Source organism: Numenius arquata, chromosome 11 (genome assembly GCF_964106895.1).
Source record: "Numenius arquata chromosome 11, bNumArq3.hap1.1, whole genome shotgun sequence".
Classification (NCBI taxonomy): domain Eukaryota; kingdom Metazoa; phylum Chordata; class Aves; order Charadriiformes; family Scolopacidae; genus Numenius; species Numenius arquata.
In genome coordinates this window covers 23,063,220-23,085,414 of record NC_133586.1, presented here as the reverse complement: position 1 = coordinate 23,085,414, position 22,195 = coordinate 23,063,220, and the positions used below count along the sequence as shown (strand labels likewise).

The window sequence follows — 22,195 nt, the reverse complement described above, 5'->3', positions numbered from 1 at the left end:
GTCCCTACCCTGAGCCCCATGTCCCATCTCTGCCGCAATCTCAGCCTCGCAATGCTGGGTGGGGGGACACACAGGCGGTGGCAGGGTGACACCCCCACGGTGGCCTGTGGCAGCGCACGGACAGGGGTGGCTTCGGTGTCGCGGGGTTTAGGGTTACAGGGCTGGGGCTCAGCACCTTTTTAATTCTTCATCGTGTGGCTGATTGATCCCCCCCTCTCCCCCCCCCCGCCCCAGCCCCACGCAGACACTAAAGATTAAGAGGGTGACAAAGAGGCAGCTGCTTACACAGCGCCCGCCACTAAGCTGCCTTGAAGAGAGCAAGGCAAGAGCCCCGCTGCCCGCAGAGCTGCTGGAGCACCCACCGCTGCCCCACTCCCCGGGGCACCCACTGCAGCAGCAGCCGGAGGGAGGGGAGAGGGAGAGGTCAGGAACGCCGGGTACGGGATGGCGGCATCACCATCAGGGTCAGTGGTGAGCGCCGGGCTGGATGACAGCCCCACAGGTAAGAGGTGGTGTTCTGCTCGAGTGGGCGCGACACGGTGGGACCGCGGTCACTGGTGGTTGGGTCGTTCTCTGAGATGGCTGGGGTCCCCATCATGGTCCTTCTCCAAGATACCCGGGGTTCCCATCACAGACTTCTCCAGGATGGCTGGGGTCTCCTCATGGTCCTTCTCCAAGATATCCAGGGTCCCCATCATGGTCCTCAGGGACGGCTGGGGTCCCCATCACAGTTCTTCTCCAAGATACTTGGGGTCCCCATTGTGGTCCTTCTCCAGGATGGTGGGGGTCCCCCATCATAGTCTTTCTCCAGGATGCCCAGGATCTTTGTCGTGGTCCTTCTTCAGGCTGCCTGGGGTCCTCAGCTGTTTCCATTTCTCCAAGATGCTGGGGGTCCCCACCGTGGTCTTTCTCTGGGCAAGCATGACTGCTTCCCCCAACCCTAACCCTCTCCATGATGCCCATGGTCATTATCATGGCCCTTCTCCAGGATCCCCAGGGTCCCCGGCTATGGCCCTTCTCCAGGATGCCTGCGATCCCCAGCCACAACCTCTCCTGGATGCCCATGGTCCCTGGCCCTTCTCCATGCTCCCCATGGTCCCCTGCTGTGACCCTTCTCTGGGACGCCCACAGCCCCTTGCTGGGATGCCTAGTGTCTGCAGCCATGGTCCTTCGCCAGGACACCTCCAGTCCCTGATTGTGGCCTTTTCTAGGATGCCCAGCATCCCCTCACTGGGACACTTGGTGTCCCCATCCCTAGGGACACCATTTCATTCCCTTCTAAAAGCCCCATGAGAGCTCATCCCGCAGCATCCCAGGTGCTGGTGCGTGGGGAGATGCTGAACCCTGTGTGCAGTCCCTGGAGACCCTGAGGTGTCCCTATCCACGTCCCTAGGCTGGACCAGTGGAGGTGAAAAACACCCCATGGCCAGCATGCTGGGGAGGAGGGGGAGGCAGCGGGAAATGATGGGAGGGACAAGGGACATCGGGGTGTCCTGAGTCACCCCAAATGTGGTGGCTCCACTCCTGCAGGCCTGAGCCCAGCCCCTGGCAAGGCACTGAGCCCCGTGCTGCTGTGCAAGGTGTGCGGGGACACCAGCAGTGGGAAGCACTACGGCATCTACGCCTGCAACGGCTGCAGCGGTTTCTTCAAGCGCAGTGTCCGCAGGAAGCTCATCTACAGGTGGGGATCGGAGTGGACGGTCCTCACGGGGCAGGGACCAGGAGGGCAGGCAACCAGCAGGGCAGGAACTCAGGGATGGACACCCAGAGGGGCAGGACCAGGGGGATGGACACTCAGTGGGGCAGGGACCGGTGGGACAGGCACCCAACATGGTAGGGACTGGAGGATGTGAATCCAGTGGGACAGGGAGCCAGGGGATGGGCACCCACCAGGGCAAGGACCCAGGGGGAAGGACGCTCAGCAGGGCTGGGACTAGGGGACAGGTACCCAGTGGGGCAGGGACTGGTAGGCCAAATGCCTAATGGGGTAGGGACCAGGGGGACGTGAACCCAGTGGGACAGAGAGCCAGGGGACAGGCACCCAGAGGGGCAGGGACCACGGGACACACACCCAGTGGGACAGGGACCTTGAGGATGGACACCCAGTGGGGTAGGTACCTGTGGGATGGGCACCCAGCAGGGCAGGGACCAGGGGACAGGCACCCAGAGGGGCAGGGACCACGGGACACACACCCAGTGGGACAGGGACCTTGAGGATGGACACCCAGTGGGGTAGGTACCTGTGGGATGGGCACCCAGCAGGGCAGGGACCAGGGGACAGGCACTCAACGGGGCAGGGACCTGGGGAGGGAGTCCAGGGCACCCATGGAGCCAGGACACCCGTTGAGGCAGGGTATTCACTGTCCCCTCACCCATGGAGGGGACGGGTCACCCACTGGGGACAGAGCATCCATTGGGGACAAGGTGCCCATTGAGGTGGGGCACCCACTGGGTGGAGGACACCCATGGGGAGTGAGGGGACAAGACACCCAGCAGGACAAAGCAACCCCAGGACATGGTACCCATGGAGGCAGGACACCCCTGGGGGACAGGACCCCACAGGGACAGGGGCCACCCCAGGGGCTGCAGCCAGGTGCAACCTCTCCCCGTAGGTGCCAGGCGGGAACGGGGCTGTGCCCGGTGGACAAGGCGCACCGCAACCAGTGCCAGGCCTGCCGGCTCAAGAAGTGCCTGCAAGCCGGCATGAATAAGGATGGTGAGATGGGTGGAGGGGACACATGGTGACAGATGAGGGGGTGTGACGGTAGGGTGGTCAGCATTGATGCCACCTTGTCCTTGCAGCTGTGCAGAATGAGCGCCAGCCCCGCAGCACGGCCCAGGTCCGGCTGGACAGCATCGAGCTTGACGCTGAGCTGCCCCCTGAGCATGTGGCCACCACTCGTGAGGTCCCCCCCACCCACTGCCCGGCTCCCCGTGGTCCTGCTGCCACCGTGACCATCACCCCGGGTCCCCAGGCACCCACGCCACCCACCAACCATCGTTTCATGGCCAGCCTGATGACAGCTGAGACCTGCGCCAAGCTGGAGCCCGAGGATGGTGCGTGGCTGCCAGTGGGGAAGGCACAGGCGGGAGCTGTTCCCCATGGGCTGGTGACCACCAGCATCCTCTTCTGTCCCTGCAGCTGATGAGACGGTGGATGTGACGGGCAGTGAGCCAGAGCGGGCAACTGGCGAGTACCAGGTGGCACCATACCCGGTGGCCAGCCCTGAAAATGTTTATGAGACCTCAGCACGTCTCCTCTTCATGGCTGTGAAATGGGCCAAAAACCTGCCCGTCTTCTCCAACCTGCCCTTCCGAGACCAGGTGGGGTTGGGAACCCCCACGGGGCATTGGGGACCTCCCTATGGGGCAATGGGGATCACAAAGAATGTAGGGAACCAGTGGGATGAGGATGGCTGAAGCATCCCCACAACATTCACCCCATGGTCTTGGGGTCCCCACCCAGAAGATGCTCTACAGCCCAACCAACTGTGGTGGCTTCAAGTGCTGGTAGATTTGAGGGTGACAGGGGATTTTGGGGCTTCCTCCCTCATGCCAGGTGATCCTGCTGGAGGAAGCGTGGAGCGAGCTGTTCCTGCTCTGTGCCATCCAGTGGTCCATGCCCCTGGAGAGCTGCCCACTGCTGGCCGTCCCCGAGCCGTCCCCCGGCAAGCTGCTGCCGGCCACCCTGGACATCCGGGCACTGCAGGAGACCCTCGGTCGCTTCAAAGCATTGGCCGTCGACCCCACTGAATTTGCCTGCATGAAGGCCGTGGTGCTCTTCAAACCAGGTGAGAGGACCCACCAGCACCTGCTGTTCCCCATCCCTGTGTCCCCACTCCACCCTCTCACCCCCTTGTCCCCACAGAGACCCGTGGCCTGAAGGACCCGGAGCAGGTGGAGAACCTGCAGGACCAGTCACAGGTGATGCTGGGCCAGCACAACCGTTCTCACTACCCAGGGCAACCTGTCAGGTACCACCATCCCTACGTCCTCACGGGTGACACCAGGGGTGAGGACACTCACCCATGGCCACTGCTCCGTCCCCCAGGTTTGGGAAGCTGCTGCTGCTCCTCCCGGCACTGCGCTTCATCTCCTCCGAGCGTGTTGAGCTGCTCTTCTTCCGCCGGACAATCGGCAACACCCCCATGGAGAAGCTGCTGTGTGACATGTTCAAGAACTGACCTCCCCCCACCCCGATGTCACCCGTCTTGTTTGTCACCCTGCATTGACACCCTGTCACCCCCACCCTGAGTCTCCTCACCCTGGTGGTGATGCTGCAGGGTGTGAAGGTGCTCGTGGTCCCATCTCCAGGGTGGCAGCTGGGACATGAGACCAGCTTCACTGGGGACAGCTGGTGGCAGAGGGATGTCCCTGAGCAGATGCCAGACACACCGAGAGCACCTCATTGGGCTGGGTGCCTTGATGGGTGTCACTGTCCCAAACAGTGGGGACCCATGGACCCAGGCAAGGTGCCCTTGCTGTGGCACCAGAACCCACGGCAACCCATTGCCACCCAGGGCTGACAGCAGACTGGGGGTGACGCTGGCCTGGGGGTGATGCCAGCATATGGCATGGCACCAGACTGGAGGTGATGCCAGCCCAGGGCTGATGCCAGCCTCAGGAGTGACACTGGACATGGGGTGATGCCAGCCCAGGGTATGACACAAAACCAAAGGTGACATTGGCTGGGGTGATGGCAGCCTGAGGGTGACACCAGCCCTGGGGTGACACGGGCCAAGGGTGATGCCAGCCCAGGGGTGACACTGACAAAGGTTGATGCCAGCCTGGGTGTGACACTAGCCCTGGGGTGACACTGGCCATGGTGATGCCAGCCCAGGGGTGACACAGGCCAAGGGTGATGCCAGCCCAGGGGTGACACTGACAAAGGTTGATGCCAGCCTGGGTGTAACACTAGCCCTGGGGTGACACTGGCTGGTGGCTGCCCCCCTCAGGCCCCCCCGGCTGCCCCCTGGCCGTTGCTTCAGCTCCATCATCCCAGGGGACACGGGGCGACGGACCCTCGTCCCCATGTCCCAGGGGGCTCCCGCTCTGCCCCCCCATTTTATACTCCAAATAAAGAGGGCTTTTGCAGCCGGTCTCCTCGTGCCACTGACTCGGGGTCTCCGTCATCCGAGGGGGTGACAGCAGCAGGGGAGAGAACATCAGCTGAGTACAAATAATCTGAATATAAAATAATTGAAAATAAATTATCTGAATATAACTAAGTAAAAATAAAATATAACTAAATATAAATAAATGCATATAAACAACCTGAACTAAATAATCAGAATACAAATAAGATTAATAGAAAAAATGTGAATAGAAATAAAATGAAAAGAAATAATATGAATATAAATTAATTGAAAATAAATTATCTGAATAGAAATAAATTGAAAATAAATTATCTGACTGTAAATAAGCTAAATATAAATAATCTGATTAGAAATAATCTGAATTAAATAATCCAAACAGAAATAATCTGAATATAATCTGTATATAAATAAACTGAAAAGAATCTGTATATAAACAAATTGAAAATAATCGGAGTATAAATAATTGGAATTAAATAATGTGAAAGGAATAAGCCGGAAGCCCAGCCCGAGCCCTGGGGGGAGTCGCCGTTATCCCCCCCAGCATCAAACACAGCACCCAGCGCTAGGCGCTCCTCGTTACAGCTCTTTAATTAGCGTGGGGTCAGGGGTTTGCCAAGCCGCTTTGTACAGCCACGGGGAGGACTGGAGGAAGAATCCACAAATTGCACTTTATACACACCATGGTCTGATGGCAGAAGGAAAAGATACCCCCAAACCTCCCCCCTCCCCCAAAACCCAACAGCAATTTGGGGGTTCGACAAGCGGCAGCATCCCCCACCAGAAATTCTTTGCCTTTATAGAATTACACTTTTATTTCTCCTTTTTTTTTTTTTTTTTTTTTTTTTTTTCCTTTTTTAAACAATTCCTAGCGCGGCTGACACAGGATAATATATCCTCTTACAATACACTTTGTTTTTAATTTACACGCAGCAGACTTATAAATTACTTAAAAAAATTTCCATTAAAAATAATAATAATAATAATTAACAGCACGCAGCCCCTGTCCTTTCCAGTAGTAAGTACATTCACGCCGCTCCGGAAAACCCAATTTCTAACCCCTGGATCCGGCGCTTTGCCGGAGGAAAGCCCGGGAAGGAGCTGCCAGGGGATGCTGGGGATGTGCCCGAGCCCCTGGAAAACCCCATTCCCCCCCAGTTCCTGGGGGGTCCTGCGCTGGCTGCCAGCTTACCTCCTGCCGGGATGGTCTTTTTACATATATATATATATTTCTTTTCTATATTTTTTCTTTATATATATATACAAACATTATATATGTATATATAAAGAAATATATTTTATATATATATTCTATATGTTCTCTCTATATAGAGAATATATATTTCTTCATATATATTTTTATATATATAAAGAAACACATAGAAACATATAAGAGAAATATATACTATATATAAAGAACATATTTCTTCACATATATGTAAATACAGTACATATAAAGAAATACATATAAACATATACATATTTCTTTTTTATGTATTTATTTACATATAGAAATATATAAAAATATATGAAGAATATATATACTATATATAAATATATATACTATATATGGTTCCTATATACAGTGTATATAGTGTATATATTTACTATTTTATGTATTTATTATATAATTATATATAGTATATATATTCTTTATTATATATAGTACATATATTTTTATATATTTATTTTCTTTTTATACATTTCTTTATATGTACAAAAGAAATTGTGTAAAGAAACATATTCTTTATATATATTATGTACATTTTTCTTTATATATAGAATATATACATTCTTTCATACATTTTTCTCAATATATAGAATATATATTCTTAAATATATATTTCTTTATATATATATTTTTTTTACATACATATATATAAGAGAAATATATATATAACTCAAAAGAAATATACATATATATATTTGGAGGTGCAGCCTAAACCAGATCCACCGTTGCTGCTGCTCTCGCGCTGCTTGGGCGAGAAAACCGAGGCCAAGGATGGAGACCTTCCTCCCGCCCCAGGGCCCCCCCCGCCCGGAGCCTGTCCGCTTTGAGGCCAATTCCTGGGGTTTTAGGTAAAGAGCTTCTGAAGTGGCTGGTTTTGGCGCAGAGCACTGGGGATGCTCCTATTTCCAGCTCCAAGTTGGGGTTGAGGTGGCTCCCTGGGAGCTTTCACCTTCATGGCCACCACCCACCTTCCCAGTGCATCCTGGGTTGCTCCCCAAATCCCTGTTTTTCCCTTGGGGGCCGACGAAACCCCATTTTCCCCCATGGACGGGGGACGGTTGACTCGGTCTTGCTCCGCTCCTGGGATGCGGCGCGGGGGTGGATGCTGCTCCCGTGCCCCAGCTCTCCCTGTGGCATGTCACTTTCCCCCATTGGAAAAAAAAAAAATTAATAATAAAACAAAACAAAACAAAACAAACACCCCAATAAATAAAGCATCCCTCAAAGGAAACGGCACTTTGGGCAGGGGGAGAGGGGACCCAAGGGCGGCTCAGCTAAACCTGGGGATGCGGGGATGCCCAGCAAAACACAAAATACTTAGGAAGACTCAAATTTTCGGTATTTTCCCCCTTTTGGGGGGCATTTAGGGAAAGGATGAGCCTCAACTCGCAACGCCCAGCCCACCTGAAAGGCCAGATCCAGCCATTATTAATTTAATTAGCACCCTGGGGCTCCTAATTTTGCCTTTCCAGAGGTTTTCCGGTACCTGGAGCTTCTCAAGGTGCCACTGATGGTGACGATGGCACGGGAGGGATTAAAAGCTAGCGTTGCTAGCTAGTCCTATCATGGGCACCGATTTTAAATCATGCTAATTACATCTCCAGGGATTTCTTCTTCAAAAAACCAATGTATAGAGCAAGGTGGTAGTGGCAAGTGATGGATGGTGACACTGGCGGTGCCACTGGCAGGACAGCTCAGCCCATTGCTTCCCTCCTCCCCGGCCAAAAAATAATAATAATAATTAAAAAAACCAAAAAAGTCCTGTCGGAGAAAAATATTAAAAAAAAATAATAAAAAAATATATATTTACAACAAACTCCAGTAACCGGCATATAAACAAATATAGCTTCAAGTAGTCCTTGATTATTATTATTATTATTTTTTAATACTGATGGTCTCCAAAAAAAAAAAGAGAGGAAAGGTGGTTAGGTCACGTTAAAAAATAATAAAATAAAAAAAGGTGATTTTTGGCAGATTTTAACACTTTTCCATGCGCTTGGCGTTGGCGTGGATGAGGTGGTTAAAGCGCAGAGGGCTTGGCTGGCTGGAGCGGAGCCGGCGCCGGCTCGGGATGTTCCCGTGGGATTTTTAGGCTTGGGTTTTCTCCTAAAACGGGCAACGGCGATTCGGCACCAGGACCAGGCAGCGTGACGCTCCCAGACAGCAGATGCTCCCAGAGGAAGGGCGCAGGAGCCGGCCAGTGCCCCTCCATCCCTGGTCCAACTCCTCCCCCTCCCTGGAGGTCTCAACCCCCCCAAAACCATTAAGGCCACCGTTAAAACCGTCCCCCACCGGCCCTTTTTAATTAAGAATCCATCCTCCTGGCATTAACGAGGAAGTCGTCGGGTGCTGCCGACAGGGAGGATGCTCCGGCGCGTCCCCCAGGGTGGAGCATCTCAGACCATGAACTCGTTGCTCCCCAGGAGGACGAGGGGTTGGGTGGCGGCAGTGCAGTCGGTCTCGGGGTTTCTCTTGCGTCCCCCCCCCATCCCCCCATCCGGGGGCTCTTTGGTTTTCGGAGGGGATGCTTTCACGCTCTTCAGTTTCTGTTTGCCTTTCTCCGGGTTGAACGTCCCGCGGGTGGTGAACTGAGGCCGGTCCTCGGGATACCGGAGAGGTCCCACGAAGCCCTCAGGGCTTGCCCGGGTTTCGGGGGGCTCGCCGGACCCCCCCCCTCGGTAGAAAGGCGATTTGGAGTACATCTGGAAGCGCTTTCGGGGCAGGTGGGGCAAGCAGGAGGTGGACGATTGGGAGGAGGAGGAGGAGGAGATGGAGGCATCGGCTGGGTCTGCTGGGTCCAGCCGGGTCCTGGGGTGCCTTTGCAGCCGGCTCGGCCCCTCCACCTTGGTGGGGCGCAAGGAGGTAAGTGCTACGCTTCTCTCTGGGGGGGGGAAGGACCACCGGAGGATTAACACCCCAAAACCACCCAACATCTCAGCGCCACTCCCTGGGGACACATGCCATGGAGCCAGGATGATGCTCCCAGCATCTCGCCGGAGGTAGCGTCATCCAGGATGATGCAGTGGCGCTGGAGGAGCACTCATCTCCCCACCAAAGCCTGGGCGCTACCACCCATCTCCCCAGGTCCGCGTGTTTTAATCCTTAGCCCCTCTCCTTGCACCCATTTAAATCGCTGGCTTTAATATTCCCGTGGGCAGGAAAAACCTAATAACCCCCTCCCACACGCTATAGAAAAACCTGAGCAACCTTATCTAGTTGAAGGTGTCCCTGCTCATTGCAGGAGGGTTGGACTAGATGGTCTTTGAAGGTCCCTTCCAGCCCAAACCATTCTATGATAAACTCAAGAAAGCCTGGATTTACCCGAACGATCGGAGATGGCTCCTTCAGAGTCAAAGTTCAAATTTTCGGAGCTGTCGGCAGTGCCGATGGAGGCTTCAGACTCGAGGGTTTCATCGTCAGAGGCGCGGGGCTCCAGTGTCAGCATCTCGAACGTCAGCTCCTCCCTGCCAAAACCAACCCAGTCCCATTGACCCAAAGGAACCAAAAAGGTGGGAAGGAGAAGGAAGGGATGCACATACACCAAGAGGTCATGGAGGGAAGGAGTCCTCCAGGTCACCCTGTGAGTAGCATGTCGACCATATGATGTCAAGCAACATCCATAGGTAACCCATAGCTCAGGGACGTGACTTGAGCCCTCGGCCAGACTCACTTTTCCTTCTGCAGGCTCTCGATCTGCTCGGTCAGCACCTTCTCCTCCTGCTGCATGGCCACTTGCTGCTGCTCCGTCACCTCCATCTCCATGGCTTCCTCACTGCTCATGGTCTCCTCAGGGATGTCTGTCACTGAGGGCAAGTGCACGGCAACAGGAGATGTCGGGCTGGGGTAGGCGCCACGTCGCACACGTCCTTTGCCCTGAAGAGAGACAATGGTGTCACCACCACCAGCTAAGATGATTTTGCAAACATCTCAGGTGCCAACCACACTGGTCTGCCAAGGAGCGAAGATGATGGTCCCGGCCATTGGTCCATAGTGCGCCGCCAGTGGTTGCACCCAGGACCCTCCAAAATCTCACCCCAGGCTGGGAGAGGTAGCAGAAGGAATCAACACATTGGAGGGAGTGAGGATGGAGGAGGTGAGGATGGAGGTGGTGAGGATCGACCAGCTACCAGCTGATGAACCAAGTGCAACTTGGACTTCAAAGCAAGCCCAGCTGATGGCAGGATGGGTGTCCGCAAAGCTCACAGCCTGTGTGATGGGAAGCTTGACCTGCCAGGTGGCCTTGTTGGCTTTGGGTGGGAGCATCACCAGAGCTTTGATTTCAGGGCACCTAGCTCCTGCTTTATCATTAGATCGCGTCTCACATCCTTCCCTTGCCCACCCTTGGTATTTGCAGACCATCACTAGGGTCTCCACCGACTCCTTCGGCAAACAGTAACTCACACCTAATCCCATTGCCCATGCTCTGATCTCATGTACATGAGATCCATAAACCAAGATCACCTCCAGTGGTCCATTATATGCTTTAAACCTTTGAGGACAAGCCCTATGGATCTGCTTCACAGAGTAGAAGAAAAAATGGATTTTGGGGGATGAGGGACACCATGGACATCAAGAAGCGTTTATCTGAACCGTTATCATAACCAGATACATCTCATCTTCTGTATTCAAGATCCTGAACCAACCAGGACTCAGGAGATGCCGACCAACTTGAGTCTTGCCCATCACTTGCTGCGCTCCTCCTGACAGCCACCACCCAGGATTAACCTGCATCTCCTTGTGGTTGAAGAGCTCATTGCAACTATTTAAACCCTGCAGTTGGGGCATCCCCAGGTCTTCCTGATAAACCACATGCCCAGATCAGGTTTGCAGGGTAAAGGAGCCTCCCTTTTTTCCTTTAAAAGTGAGATTTGCTCCATTTTACCTCTTTCATCTTTTAACATCACATCTGAGACACCTTTCTTTGGCAGTAAAGCCATTCCCGTGCCCCAGCATTCTTCTGACGACATCTCACGTGGGCTCTTGAGCTGAAGCGCAGCCACCTGAATCCTATTAGCCAAAACCCCTGAGATCCCAAAGATCCCACTGGCTCGTGGACTTGACCCCTGCCAATGGCGTGCCTGTGAAACAGCATCAGGGGAGCAGAGCTTGAATTCTGCTCTTCTTTGTCTCCTGACCCTTGCAAATACTGAAGGATGGGGGAGAAGCATCATGGGCTGAACGTGGTAGGAAGGGAAACAGCCCCATAAGCATCCCCAAAAACCTGCAGGAGCTTTTCTCACCCGTTGTGGTCTCACTGGGAATGCAAACTCAAGCTGGGATGGAGTTGGGAAATACAGGGGTTGCTGGACCCCTCCCGGTTCAAATCTGACCTTGCGTTCAAGGTTGTGGTGGTGGTCCTCCTCCAAGAAGGTGGAGGAGACCTTTGGATGCCTCGTGGTCTCTGAGGCATCCGAGCTGGGGGTTTTATCCACCATCTCGAGATACAGCAGCACTGCAAAAGCAACTCGATGCTGAAATGCACCCTGAGCGAGCAGAAATTGGGGTGGGAAGGAAAGGGATGAGTCAAGCAAAGCAAAGAAGAGGGAAGCACAGGATAAAAAAGAAAATTAAACAAAAAAAAAAAAAAAGCAGGAAGGGGAAAAGGGGTAGAAAGCAGTTTTTTGAGGAGCTGCGTGCAGGGATGGCCAAGCGCCGGCCACCCCGGACTCCTGCTGCCCGGGGGACCTGTGGGAGAAACAGTGGCCCTGAGGAGTGGCACCTGCTCGGGGACAAGATGGGCAACGTCACGGACAATGGCCGGTGGGATGGGGCTGGAATGAGCGACGGTGACACACAACGGAGGGACACGTTGGCTGGCGCAGGGTGTGTTGCAGTTAATACATACCGGGATTGAACTGCGGGTTATGCTCATAAATCTAACTGCAATTAGTACGGGTTTCTGGATTAGAGAGGAGATGAAAAGGAAAGCAGAAGGTTAGAGTGCACATGCCGTCGCCCCTCCAAAAAACCCGTTTTTGTTCATTTTTATGTTTTCTTTTAAACTGGTATGAGCAAGTCAGCTCTGCAGCACCAGCCCCACAACCTTGGGCAGCCCCTGCTTGGATTTCATCCCCCAAAAAAAGCAGGAGCAATGTGTCCCTGAGGACCACAGTGGGCAGGCCCAAGCAGAGGGGCCGCTCAGCTCCTTGGCCCAAGCCTGGGAGGACCGCGCTGCGCTGAGTCCGTCCCTCTCCTGCAGCGCAACAAGCCAAGCGCAGCGTGCATCCGCAGCCCGCCAGCTCCCCGGGAAGCATGGAAGCTCAATGAGATGGGTTTGAGGCTCCCAAAAAGGCAGTGCAGGAGCAGGGGGAGCCTTTGGGGAGCTCATTTTGGGTTCAGATAATGTGACTGAGCACAAAAAAGGATGGTCCAGGTCTCCCATGGGGTGATGTCAAGCCGGTCAATGAAAGGCTTGACTCAACCTAGGACCAAACAAGCTCAAATGAAGGTGGAGACGTTGATTGGGAGCATCTGAGTTGGAGTGACCACGTTTCCACGGACCGTTTCCACCTCCTTGTGCTTTGGTATGACTCCCTGCAAAGGTGAGGAGCCACCATGGGCCTGAGAGTCCCTGTCCTGGGGGAGATGGTGTGGGAGGTCACGAGGGGTTTGGGAGGCTGGGATAAGCAAGAGAAGATAAGGTAGGGTTGCTTCAGGGGCAAGGAGAGGACAGGGGGGGACGCAGACAGCTTTGGCATCTCACCATCGATCTGCGGATCAAGGAGAGGCGGCTCTTGGCTTTGTTCTCTGCAAACTCCAGGCTGTTGATGTCCTTGAGACGAGCCTTGTATTTGTTCATCTGCTCAATGACGATTAATTCTACGCAACTAATGGGGGAAAAAACCCAAAAGAAGACAAAATGGTAGGAGGAAATTATTAGATCTGAGCTGCCTCTATCTTGCCTGAAGAACTATCTGCCCTGATGGAAAGGCACAGAGGGAGAAAGATCCAGCTGGAAACCAAAGAGTAGTGGAAATTCCCCTATAAATAGTGATAACAGGCTATGGATGGATCGAGGAACTCGGACTAGAGAAATTAAAGACCTCCAAGGATCCCACTGGAGAAATTTTCCCCTCTTGGAAGAGGGATCAAGGAAATACAAACCTGGGGAAGGCAGGTTGCTTCCAACTTGCTTGCACGCAGTAACACTGCAGCAAGATTGTTCAGCTGAGCTGACTGTTGAATGCTGTCAGGAGTGTGTTTGGGGAAAAAAGTAATCCTTTCTGCCTAATAAAATTACACCATGTGCTACAGCTAAAGTCTAAGGGAGAAGCTACAAAGAAATCCTGTTGAAGAACAAGTGCTCCTGCCAGCTGGGTCTCCAAGCATGTTCTGGTCTTCAACAACTTTAATACTTACTGGAGGTAAACCCACCTCTTTCAGAAGCCCAGCCCATCACTAGATGGTTTCCATTATTATCATTGTCTCCATTATCTATTTTTAAATCGATTTAATACAAGCCAGACTGAATTTAGGCAAGCGCTTCACTTTTTCTCTGTAAAACCTTTGCAATTATGTCAAATACCTTAAGGAAATCTAAGTACACAGTATTAATATTGCTGCAGACCAAACAAGCTCACCTCCTCCAATAAAAAAGACAAAATTAACAATAAAGATCTGCTTGCCATAAATGGTATCAACTATAAAACCACATCAGCACAAGCTCCATCTTTTCCTGGTGAGATGTGCCAGGCAGGAACGCAAATTGATCTCCTCTTGTGGATTCTCCATCGCTTAGAAATCCCCATTCAACAACCTCTCGCGGATTGAGAGAATATGATATATCTTCATGAAGATGCATTTAATACGTGTTTATAATTTCCATGCTAAAGCTCTCTATTCTTGGTCCATTTGACCATACTAAGGGTTATCAAGATGTGAGTGGTGACATGGTAATGGTTATGGAGCTCCACGGTCTTACGTGGTTGTTTTGCTGATGTCCTGAACGCTCTGCAGCGGGTCCGTAGTATCGGGGCAGCGGAGGATACAGGGAGCAAAGACAATGGCCAAGGCATTAGCTGACATGCGATTGGTCTCTTCTTGGAGGGCAATCCTAAAAAACATAGGGATTAAGAGAGAAGTCAGAGGTGAAGGCACCTCTACTGCACCTCTTCCATGTGGCCATGGATGAATAGAGGAGATGACACTTCTAGAGTGCAATCATGCTCTGCTAGCAAGCACGTGGCTCTGCCCTCGTCCATGCTCTGCTTTATGGGGAAAGCCAAACCTGGACATCTCAGGTGTTCCCAAGGCAGGAAAACAACCAGCATTTTCCACCCAAAAAACCTGCAGTGGCTAGAGGTACCACAGACCCGTGGGCACCATGAGCTACCAGAGCACTGTGGAGGTTGCTCATCAATACAAGCAGTATTTGGAGAAAGAGTTCTGGGGTGACCTCCGGGGAGACAAGATGGACCTGAAAGCTCTTCCCTTTCCCTTGCCTTTCCCTTGCTTTCGGTCTCACATATTTCGGTATGAAGGACACCTGAGCATCCTCCACTTGCCCGAATCTGCCCTGGCCCAACATACCTCACCAGGTGGAAGATGAGACGCTCCAGGGTGCTGAGATGGGTGCGGGAGAGCTGGTCTATGACCGAATATACTCCCCGCACTGTCTCCTTCCTCTCCTGGAGGCCTGTGGAGAAAGCGTCAGCGTTTAGGGGAGGCTTCTACTTCTTCCTCCCATTTAAAACAATACCTTCTTAACGCTTACTTACTTTTACTACTTAAAAGATGGATCTTCTGGCTAATGGTTTGGGCTGAAATCTGATGAACCATGATGCAAATGCATGACACCAAAGGCAAGATCAAACTGCTCATGGCTTTGCATAAAAAAATCCCTTATAGCCAAAAACTCAGACTTTGAAACCAGGTAAATAAAATTTGGCAAAAACAACTGGTTTGGGCCCAAAGAGTAAATAAAAAGTTCAGCACTAAAAGTGGCCACCGTTTCCCTCTGCCAAGGGAACAGGATAGCAAAGGAGGGTCCTTACCCATCGCCCGCAGAAACTCCTCGTAGAGCTCGAAGGTCATGAGAGGGTTGGGCAGATCACGGAGCCACTGCTTGAACACACTGGCAATGACGTGGATGTTGTAGTCATCTAAATTCACACTCTCGATGTCTGGGTTTGGCAGCAGATTGAGGAAAAAGGAAGTAAAACAAGAGGGAACAATCAATATGAAGCTGTTAGTGAAGCCAGGGGGCTGGACTAGATGACCTTTAAAGGTCCCTTCCAACCCAAACCTTCTATGATAAGCTACTCCTCTATGATAGAAAACGTTCATGTGCCATCCCAAAATCACACTGCGTTTAATAGCAAGAAATCCAGCACTTGATTTCAGCTCCACGTGTTAAAGTTAGAGAGAAATGCATTTTCCAGGGTGAGTAACCTTAGGCAGGACCAGGATTTCTTTTCTTGCTGGCACCTATTGCTATGGTTAAGTAAGGCAGCATTTTCCCTCAACCGGAATGACTTTTTTTCACATACTGTACCCAAAAAAGCCTGAGTTGGTGACTCGAGTTTTGGTTGGAGATGTGAAAGCATCACTTGCACAGCCTGTGGTTGGGGAAGGCAGGACCGCTCCTTTGTTTCACCCCAATGAAGTATCCCCCCTTCCTTACATCCAACCTTGCTGTTGCAGAGATTTTTCTCCCCATGTGGGGGATTTTTCCCCACCCTTTACCTGTATCGAGTCCTTGCCGCAGCTCCTTGATCTTGTTGGTGGACCCTGATTTTCTGTAAATGCCCTCTGTATACAGCCCGTGCATTTCGATGTAGTTGATGAGCTTCTCCACCAGCACTGGCACCGCTCGCTCCTCGCTGGTCAACCGGGAGAGCTCCACGCCAAACTGCCGAGATGAGAGCTCAGGGTCATACTGAAGAGGAAAAGGAAAAAAAAAAAAAGTTTTATAATCCTTTTAGGAAGCAATGCTGGTGTAGCACTTGGATGCGACTGCTATTCAGACTTCTTCGGCTGATCCAGGTGATGTGCAAGTCAATCTAATGAAGCAGGACAGGACAGCCAGCAACATACGTCTTGCAATGCTAAATCAGTCTCCAGACAGGCACCTGAAGTCATAAAGTTTGTATTTTCTGTCTTTAACCACCCCACTGTGGTTATATTCTCAGCCTGGCAGAGCCAACGCAGCTGGGCATGGTCTTCCTCCACCTCCTGCCCCTCTGGCACCATCTCCAGGGATGACTTCTCTCCCCAAAGAGGGTGCACAAAGCAGAGCAGGTAAATCCAAGTCTTGGGTACTTAGATCAACTCGCAGCATTGGAAATTCCAAAACGTCTATGAACAAACATGATGCCATAACAGAAGCATGGAAAAAACCATCTACATCTGTCAGGAAAGACCCCTTTTCTGGTTGCAAATGGTCACTGGAGACTTGGTATCTGGCAAATTCAAATGTGAACAAAGTACTCCTGGAAGGAAGGTTCTGGGTGGGAAAAGTCAAAAGACCCAATAAAATTTTGACACAAATGCTCGGCCCAGCAAAAGGAACGTGAGACGGCACACGTCATCAGCAAGATGGTAGGACCATGATGCACATGCCCCCCTTATAACCACTCCTGAATCTTTGTTTTTCCCATTCAAGGTCATCCTTTCATCAATGTTGTCAACTTTATGAGATGACATGGGGAAGACGTCCATGCTGTTTCATGCTCTAGGGAAAAAAAACCACCTCAGGATCACCTGGTCTCAGCTACCAGTTAAAATTAATCACCTGCTGCTCAACCAGCCTGCTTGGCTGCTTAAACCATCATCAAATGCAATGCCACAAACCCCATGTGCTACTTTACTCAAGTAGCTCTGAGATGAGGATGAAGCAGGAGGTGAAAGCAAGTCTATGGCCACCAAGAGAGATGAGCTTTGTGCTTGCTGAAGTTCATTGATCTGGAGAAACAGACCCAGTCTGGGACACAGCTAAAAGTTACAAAATCAACTGTTGCCAGAAAATAAAGACCTCTTTCTCAAAGCATAATAGATGGTTTGTGGCTCCCCATCCCTGAAAACAACCCTGAAAACGTTAACCCACCAAGCACAGAGAAGGCAGAGCCTTCCTAGAGAAGGACCTCCAACTGCCAAGTGGAAAGCTACCGTGGGGACATGGTGAACTCACTTCCTTGGGTACAGCACAAAAACTTTCTCGTGCAGAGAAACCCCAAGAAACGAGAAGGCTCCAAGCATCTCTGAGCTTCTCTGAAAAAAATTAATCAGAGATCTCATTGATCTTCTCAGATTTTAGAGCAGAAACTCATATGAGGCATTCCCAGCTCTTGCAGAAATACTGCCAGAAAGGGAAAGAGTGCAGCAAAAATACTATATATATTGAAAATACAAATATATTCAAATATATATATCTTCAATGTATATATTCAGATTATTTCTTGGAAAAATGTAATCATGCAGCTTTAGGGAGGCTGTATATTATGGAGGCTGTTCTTCCTCGAGAAGCCTCCCAGGGAGCTGATAAAGTTTTGCACACATTATTATTCTGGCTGTATTAACATTCTTCAGGGCACAAAATAAAACTATTTAAAAGAAAAACCACCAAATCTTGATGATTCATTGTTAGCCTGGGTGACCTGCTGCATTTATTCACTGTCCTCCACACCCTTAAACCTAGCAAACAATATTTAATTCCCCTCTAAGGAGGATGGCAAATGCTTGAGCATCCTCCATCCCCCCTTCTCACTCAGCTGTGGTGCCGTTGGTCCCCACTGTGAGCCTGAGCAGTGACCAGCCAGGTTAAGAATAACCTGTATTTCCAAGAATAAGTCCTCAAAAGCTCTAAAAGAAGGCACCTTTCTATTATTTAGTGTGGTTACAAGACAGGGAACACCACTGCAACCTCTGCTCCATGACTGAGGCAGATACATAGTGATGCATTGCCACGTTACTCCAAAATACACGCAAACACCGAAGCCCTGGTTGGAGAGACTTCTAGGGATCTCTGGTCCAGGCTCCTGCTCGAAGGAGGGTTATTGCCAGCATTATATCAAGTTTTGTGCCTGCAATCATTTTTTTATACAAGCCACCTGAAAGGTATTTAATGAAAGAAATGAGAGAATTTAAAGAAAGGAATGAGAGACATTTACCTTTTTGGAGCACTTGGTTGTGGTTTTAAGACAGCATTTCTTGTGACAAGCATATTTACATACTGCAATGAAGAAAAATAGTATTTAATAATCCAAAAAAGTCAGGTCACTGGAAAAATATCAATGAATATGAATTAAGTAGCTCCTCTCAGGACTAGCAGGTCAAAAGCACTTTGAATTTGGAGTTTCCAGGGGCCAAGTCTATATTAGATCCACTCAAACAACAAAAAACTGAAGTCTTTAATTTCAAAGGTTGCATATTTAAGTCCCTGAAACATTAAAAAACCCCTGATAGATCGAGTCAGAAAATAATCCGTGAGTCACTGAGCTATCAGACATGGATACCCTTAAAGAGTTCAAAACAGCACCTAATTTGTGTTGCACTGGACATCAGCCTGAAGATTGAAAGTTGATACTTTCAACCTAATCAAAGAAATGTTGGAAAACCCAAAGCAATGGATCAACCCTTCCTCCATTTTCCTGATCTCCCCCAAGATTCATGTTGACCTGGAGGTCAAATAGGCTAAGCCAAATGAATTGGCCATAGTCATGAGACCCACAGGCACCCAATGGGCTGAAGCCCTAGGGCACGTTTGCCATACCCAACTCTACCATCCTTCTTACTGTGACACTTAAATATGGTTTGACCTTATGAGATGACCTTATGACCTTATGGGACAAGACATCTAATGCAAAGCTCCCATGCACAAAACTAAGCGTACCGTGAGGACTGGAAGGACTGCTGGAATGGACTTACAAGTTGACTTTAGAAAACCTTAGGATCTGTCCCAAAAGCTCTTCAAATGTGAAAAAACTCAAATTATCTGACAGTGGGGTTGCAGGAAACACCTTTCAAAATCCAAAACCTCATCATTGTGATACACGCAGGTGAAAAAAGAGCAAGGAGAGCATGCTTACATTTACAAACAGAAGCCCTGTCCATTATCCAGATCAAGGAGGAACAATATTCACAGTAGGTGGGGATGCTGTACTGGGTCGCCTTAAAAATGTGACCGTTGTGCTCTTCCACCTGTGACGACAAAGGTTGGGTGGTGAGAAAAGGGAGACGGTGCTTGGTCTGCTGCAAAACGGGGAGATGAACACAGTCAGCTCTCCAACTTTTAGCTGTTATTTGCTTTTATTTGCAATTTTTGTTTCCTTTTCAGCCCAGTTTCAAGGCAACCCAAACAGACATCCAGCCTGTATGGGAACTGAACCATCATGCAAGCAGGTTAGAAACTGTGTTTGACTGAGGTTGGCTTGTCAAGTTCTCCATGTTAAGAAGGTCTTCTGTGCATCCATGGCCCCTTTTTGCTCTGCACCTGCATGCTGCCTAGTACTATCATATCCTAGAAAAAAAGGAGATGTAATCTCCTACATCTCTGCTATTAGAGATGTAAAACACACACTCTAAGTTTATGCAGAAACTCAGAACTGTTTCTCTCTCGGTTCTTCTGTAATAACTCTTGACATTACATTTACTGCCTTGACTGCTGTGGGATGTGTTTTCAGAGAACAACCTACAGCGATCCTTGCTCAAGCAAACCAAATCCACGTTGTGCATCTTTCTAGCACGTCCTTTCACAGCTGGATGTTCATTACGGTGTGATGTTCAGATCTCAGCATAGGACGTGTCATGAGCAGGTCTCTTACTGCTCATCATTCTGGCCACAAGGACATTAATTTTTTAATGCGCAGGTACAGATTGTTCAACTCACCACATCCGCTTCCTTTTTTCTTCTCTTTTTTCGTTCCGTTTTTGGTACCTGGTATTAGAAAAAGATTTAAGCATATTTATGGGCAACTTCCTCAGGTAAAGCGTACAGAGGGCTCATATCTAACGTTGCCCACTGCTTTCCAGCCCCATCCTCCAGTGCACCTACAGCTCCAGGAAAGTCAATCCATAAAACTCTCCTACGGATCACCCCATATTCAGAATTCTGGACAACGGTCCCCTTATTCATCTCAGAGTTGAGATTAGCTGCTGGTCTAGCTCCAAGTCCAGCATCAGTGACCTAAAGGTCTCCTATCTCATGCAAGACACTCAAGGAGAACGTGGCACAGCACTGCAGCTGGAGCTAATGCTCAGCCTGCTCTGAAGAAAACCTGCCTGGAGAGGAGCTTGGGGAGGACTTGGAGCAGAAAAGCCAAAATATGGGATATTTACACAATAAACACCATCTCCCAAACCCAGCCTGAGACCACGTGGCTGTCCTCGCAGATAATATGAAGCAGAAAGCTTCGTATGCATATGAGGTTTTTGAAAGGCACACTGCAAGCTCTGACTGCTCTAAAAATTGTAGATGCCGAGGACAGCCACTGCCCATGTCCCTTTCTCCTGCAACACAGCTGATGGTGAAGTATGTGGTCACTCGGAAAGAGAACAAGAGATTAGGAAACCTTGTATTTCTTTCACTTTCCCCCAAAGTTTGAAACAAAAAAACACCTCAAAAACTAAAAAAGAAGCACGATGGGCTGCCTTTCCAACCATCCACAGATGGCTGCAGCTTTGCCCTGGAGACAGCATCTACACATTGGCATCAGCCAAGGCCCAGCTCAGTCCAGATGTGAAGTGGGGTTTGCTGAGCCCAGGGAAACCCAACCAATGAATCATGCCTTGCATGCTGGCTTATGTTGTCCACCTCAGCTTAAAGCAGAGAAGACAACAGAGGTTCCCATGTGTCCATGGAAACCACAACCCCATGGAAAGACAGTTCCCAAATCTTCAAGGGACTTAAGAATAAGTGCCAACTACCTTCACCACGGTGTAGTCCAGTGGTTTGTACTCTATCATATATTCATCCAGGAAGACTTTGAAGGTATTGACCCAGACTTTGACTGGAGACTCACTCCAGTCCCTCTGCTCAAGCCTCATGGTCTTCTCCAGAATCTGCTCAAATAAGGCGTAGAGGTCCTTATAGCGGATGCTTTTTCCATCATCCATCTTTTAAGGAAACAGAAGCAAAAAGAAAAGTGATTTTTATGTATCTCAGACTGTCTATTCTGCTCCAAACACTTATTTCAGCCTGACTGGCTTCCAACTGCTCGGGGTGGTTAAAAGAAGGTACGATTAAAAGAAGGAAAAAGGGATCATCTAATAGAGAAGATTTTTGTGACCTTTGGCAGGGTGGCTTCTCCGTGTGCAGAGCAGGAGGACGTTAAGTGCCAGTTCAAGTCTGAGAGGGAACTTTTTGTACAATCCGGGCAATAAAATAGCTTTTTTTGATCACTGTGATCATAAGCCATAGCAATCATTGCTCAGATTCAGAAATAGCAGAAGAGCAGAGCTCCATGTTGCTCAGATGTCTCCACCACTCGCAAATGTAACACAAAGGTTTCCAGGCACTTTGAGTGGCAAATAGGAGTTTATTGCCTTCCTGTCATCTCCCGTTTGATGGGGAGGAAGCTGTAATGAGGAGATCAGAGATCTCTGCTCAACGTATATTGAGAGCTGGGTAATGAGGAAGAGTTAGTTCAAATTTACAGTTCATGGGACTGAATACAAAGGAAGAGCATCCACCCTTTGAGATAAGCAGACCAGGAATGGAAGGCTCGGCAATGTCTCTACCACCAGGAGGACCCAGAGCATCTCGTTTCTCCTGGAGGTGGAAGTTCTCACCCGTGATCCAGTCACTTACCGCCAAAGCTGAGGAGTAAAAGCTGAAGATGTTTTGTCTGAATTCCTTCAGTGCTTTCTTGAACACGACATCTACCAGCGTGTCCTTCTTGCTGTCCTCATTATCCAGTTCATTCATCTAGGAAAC

The 22,195-nt window shown here is 50.0% G+C and overlaps 2 protein-coding genes across 2 annotated transcripts in view; one reads left to right on the top strand and one right to left on the bottom strand.

Moving 5' to 3' along the window:
• The first annotated feature begins 444 nt into the window (after positions 1–444).
• NR2E3 (nuclear receptor subfamily 2 group E member 3) lies at positions 445–4,184 on the top strand. The gene is made up of 8 exons (XM_074155786.1): positions 445–502; positions 1,531–1,681; positions 2,613–2,716; positions 2,803–3,057; positions 3,143–3,324; positions 3,560–3,791; positions 3,869–3,974; positions 4,052–4,184. Exons 1-8 carry the CDS (start codon positions 445–447, stop codon positions 4,182–4,184), a joined length of 1,221 nt encoding a protein of 406 aa, XP_074011887.1.
• A 4,536-nt stretch (positions 4,185–8,720) lies between these two features.
• MYO9A (myosin IXA) overlaps positions 8,721–22,195 on the bottom strand; it is a 152,650-nt gene continuing 139,175 nt past the window's right edge. The window contains exons 30-42 of the mRNA XM_074156627.1: positions 22,070–22,186; positions 21,187–21,375; positions 20,150–20,197; positions 19,350–19,461; positions 18,432–18,493; positions 16,009–16,201; positions 15,318–15,446; positions 14,854–14,959; positions 14,246–14,377; positions 13,028–13,151; positions 9,995–10,197; positions 9,646–9,788; positions 8,721–9,205 (exon numbers count right to left, since the gene is read on the bottom strand). Of these exons, the coding sequence (XP_074012728.1) occupies positions 8,721–9,205; positions 9,646–9,788; positions 9,995–10,197; positions 13,028–13,151; positions 14,246–14,377; positions 14,854–14,959; positions 15,318–15,446; positions 16,009–16,201; positions 18,432–18,493; positions 19,350–19,461; positions 20,150–20,197; positions 21,187–21,375; positions 22,070–22,186 (2,043 nt within the window). The remainder of the gene's footprint in view (positions 9,206–9,645; positions 9,789–9,994; positions 10,198–13,027; positions 13,152–14,245; positions 14,378–14,853; positions 14,960–15,317; positions 15,447–16,008; positions 16,202–18,431; positions 18,494–19,349; positions 19,462–20,149; positions 20,198–21,186; positions 21,376–22,069; positions 22,187–22,195) is intronic.

Coding starts and splice junctions, on each gene's coding strand:
- NR2E3 (XM_074155786.1), top strand. CDS start 445: ATGGCGGCATCACCATCAGGGTCAGTGGTGAGCGCCGGGCTGGATGAC. Junction 2,717..2,802: donor AGCCGGCATGAATAAGGATG/GTGAGATGGGTG, acceptor TTGTCCTTGCAG/CTGTGCAGAATGAGCGCCAG. Junction 3,325..3,559: donor ACCTGCCCTTCCGAGACCAG/GTGGGGTTGGGA, acceptor CCCTCATGCCAG/GTGATCCTGCTGGAGGAAGC.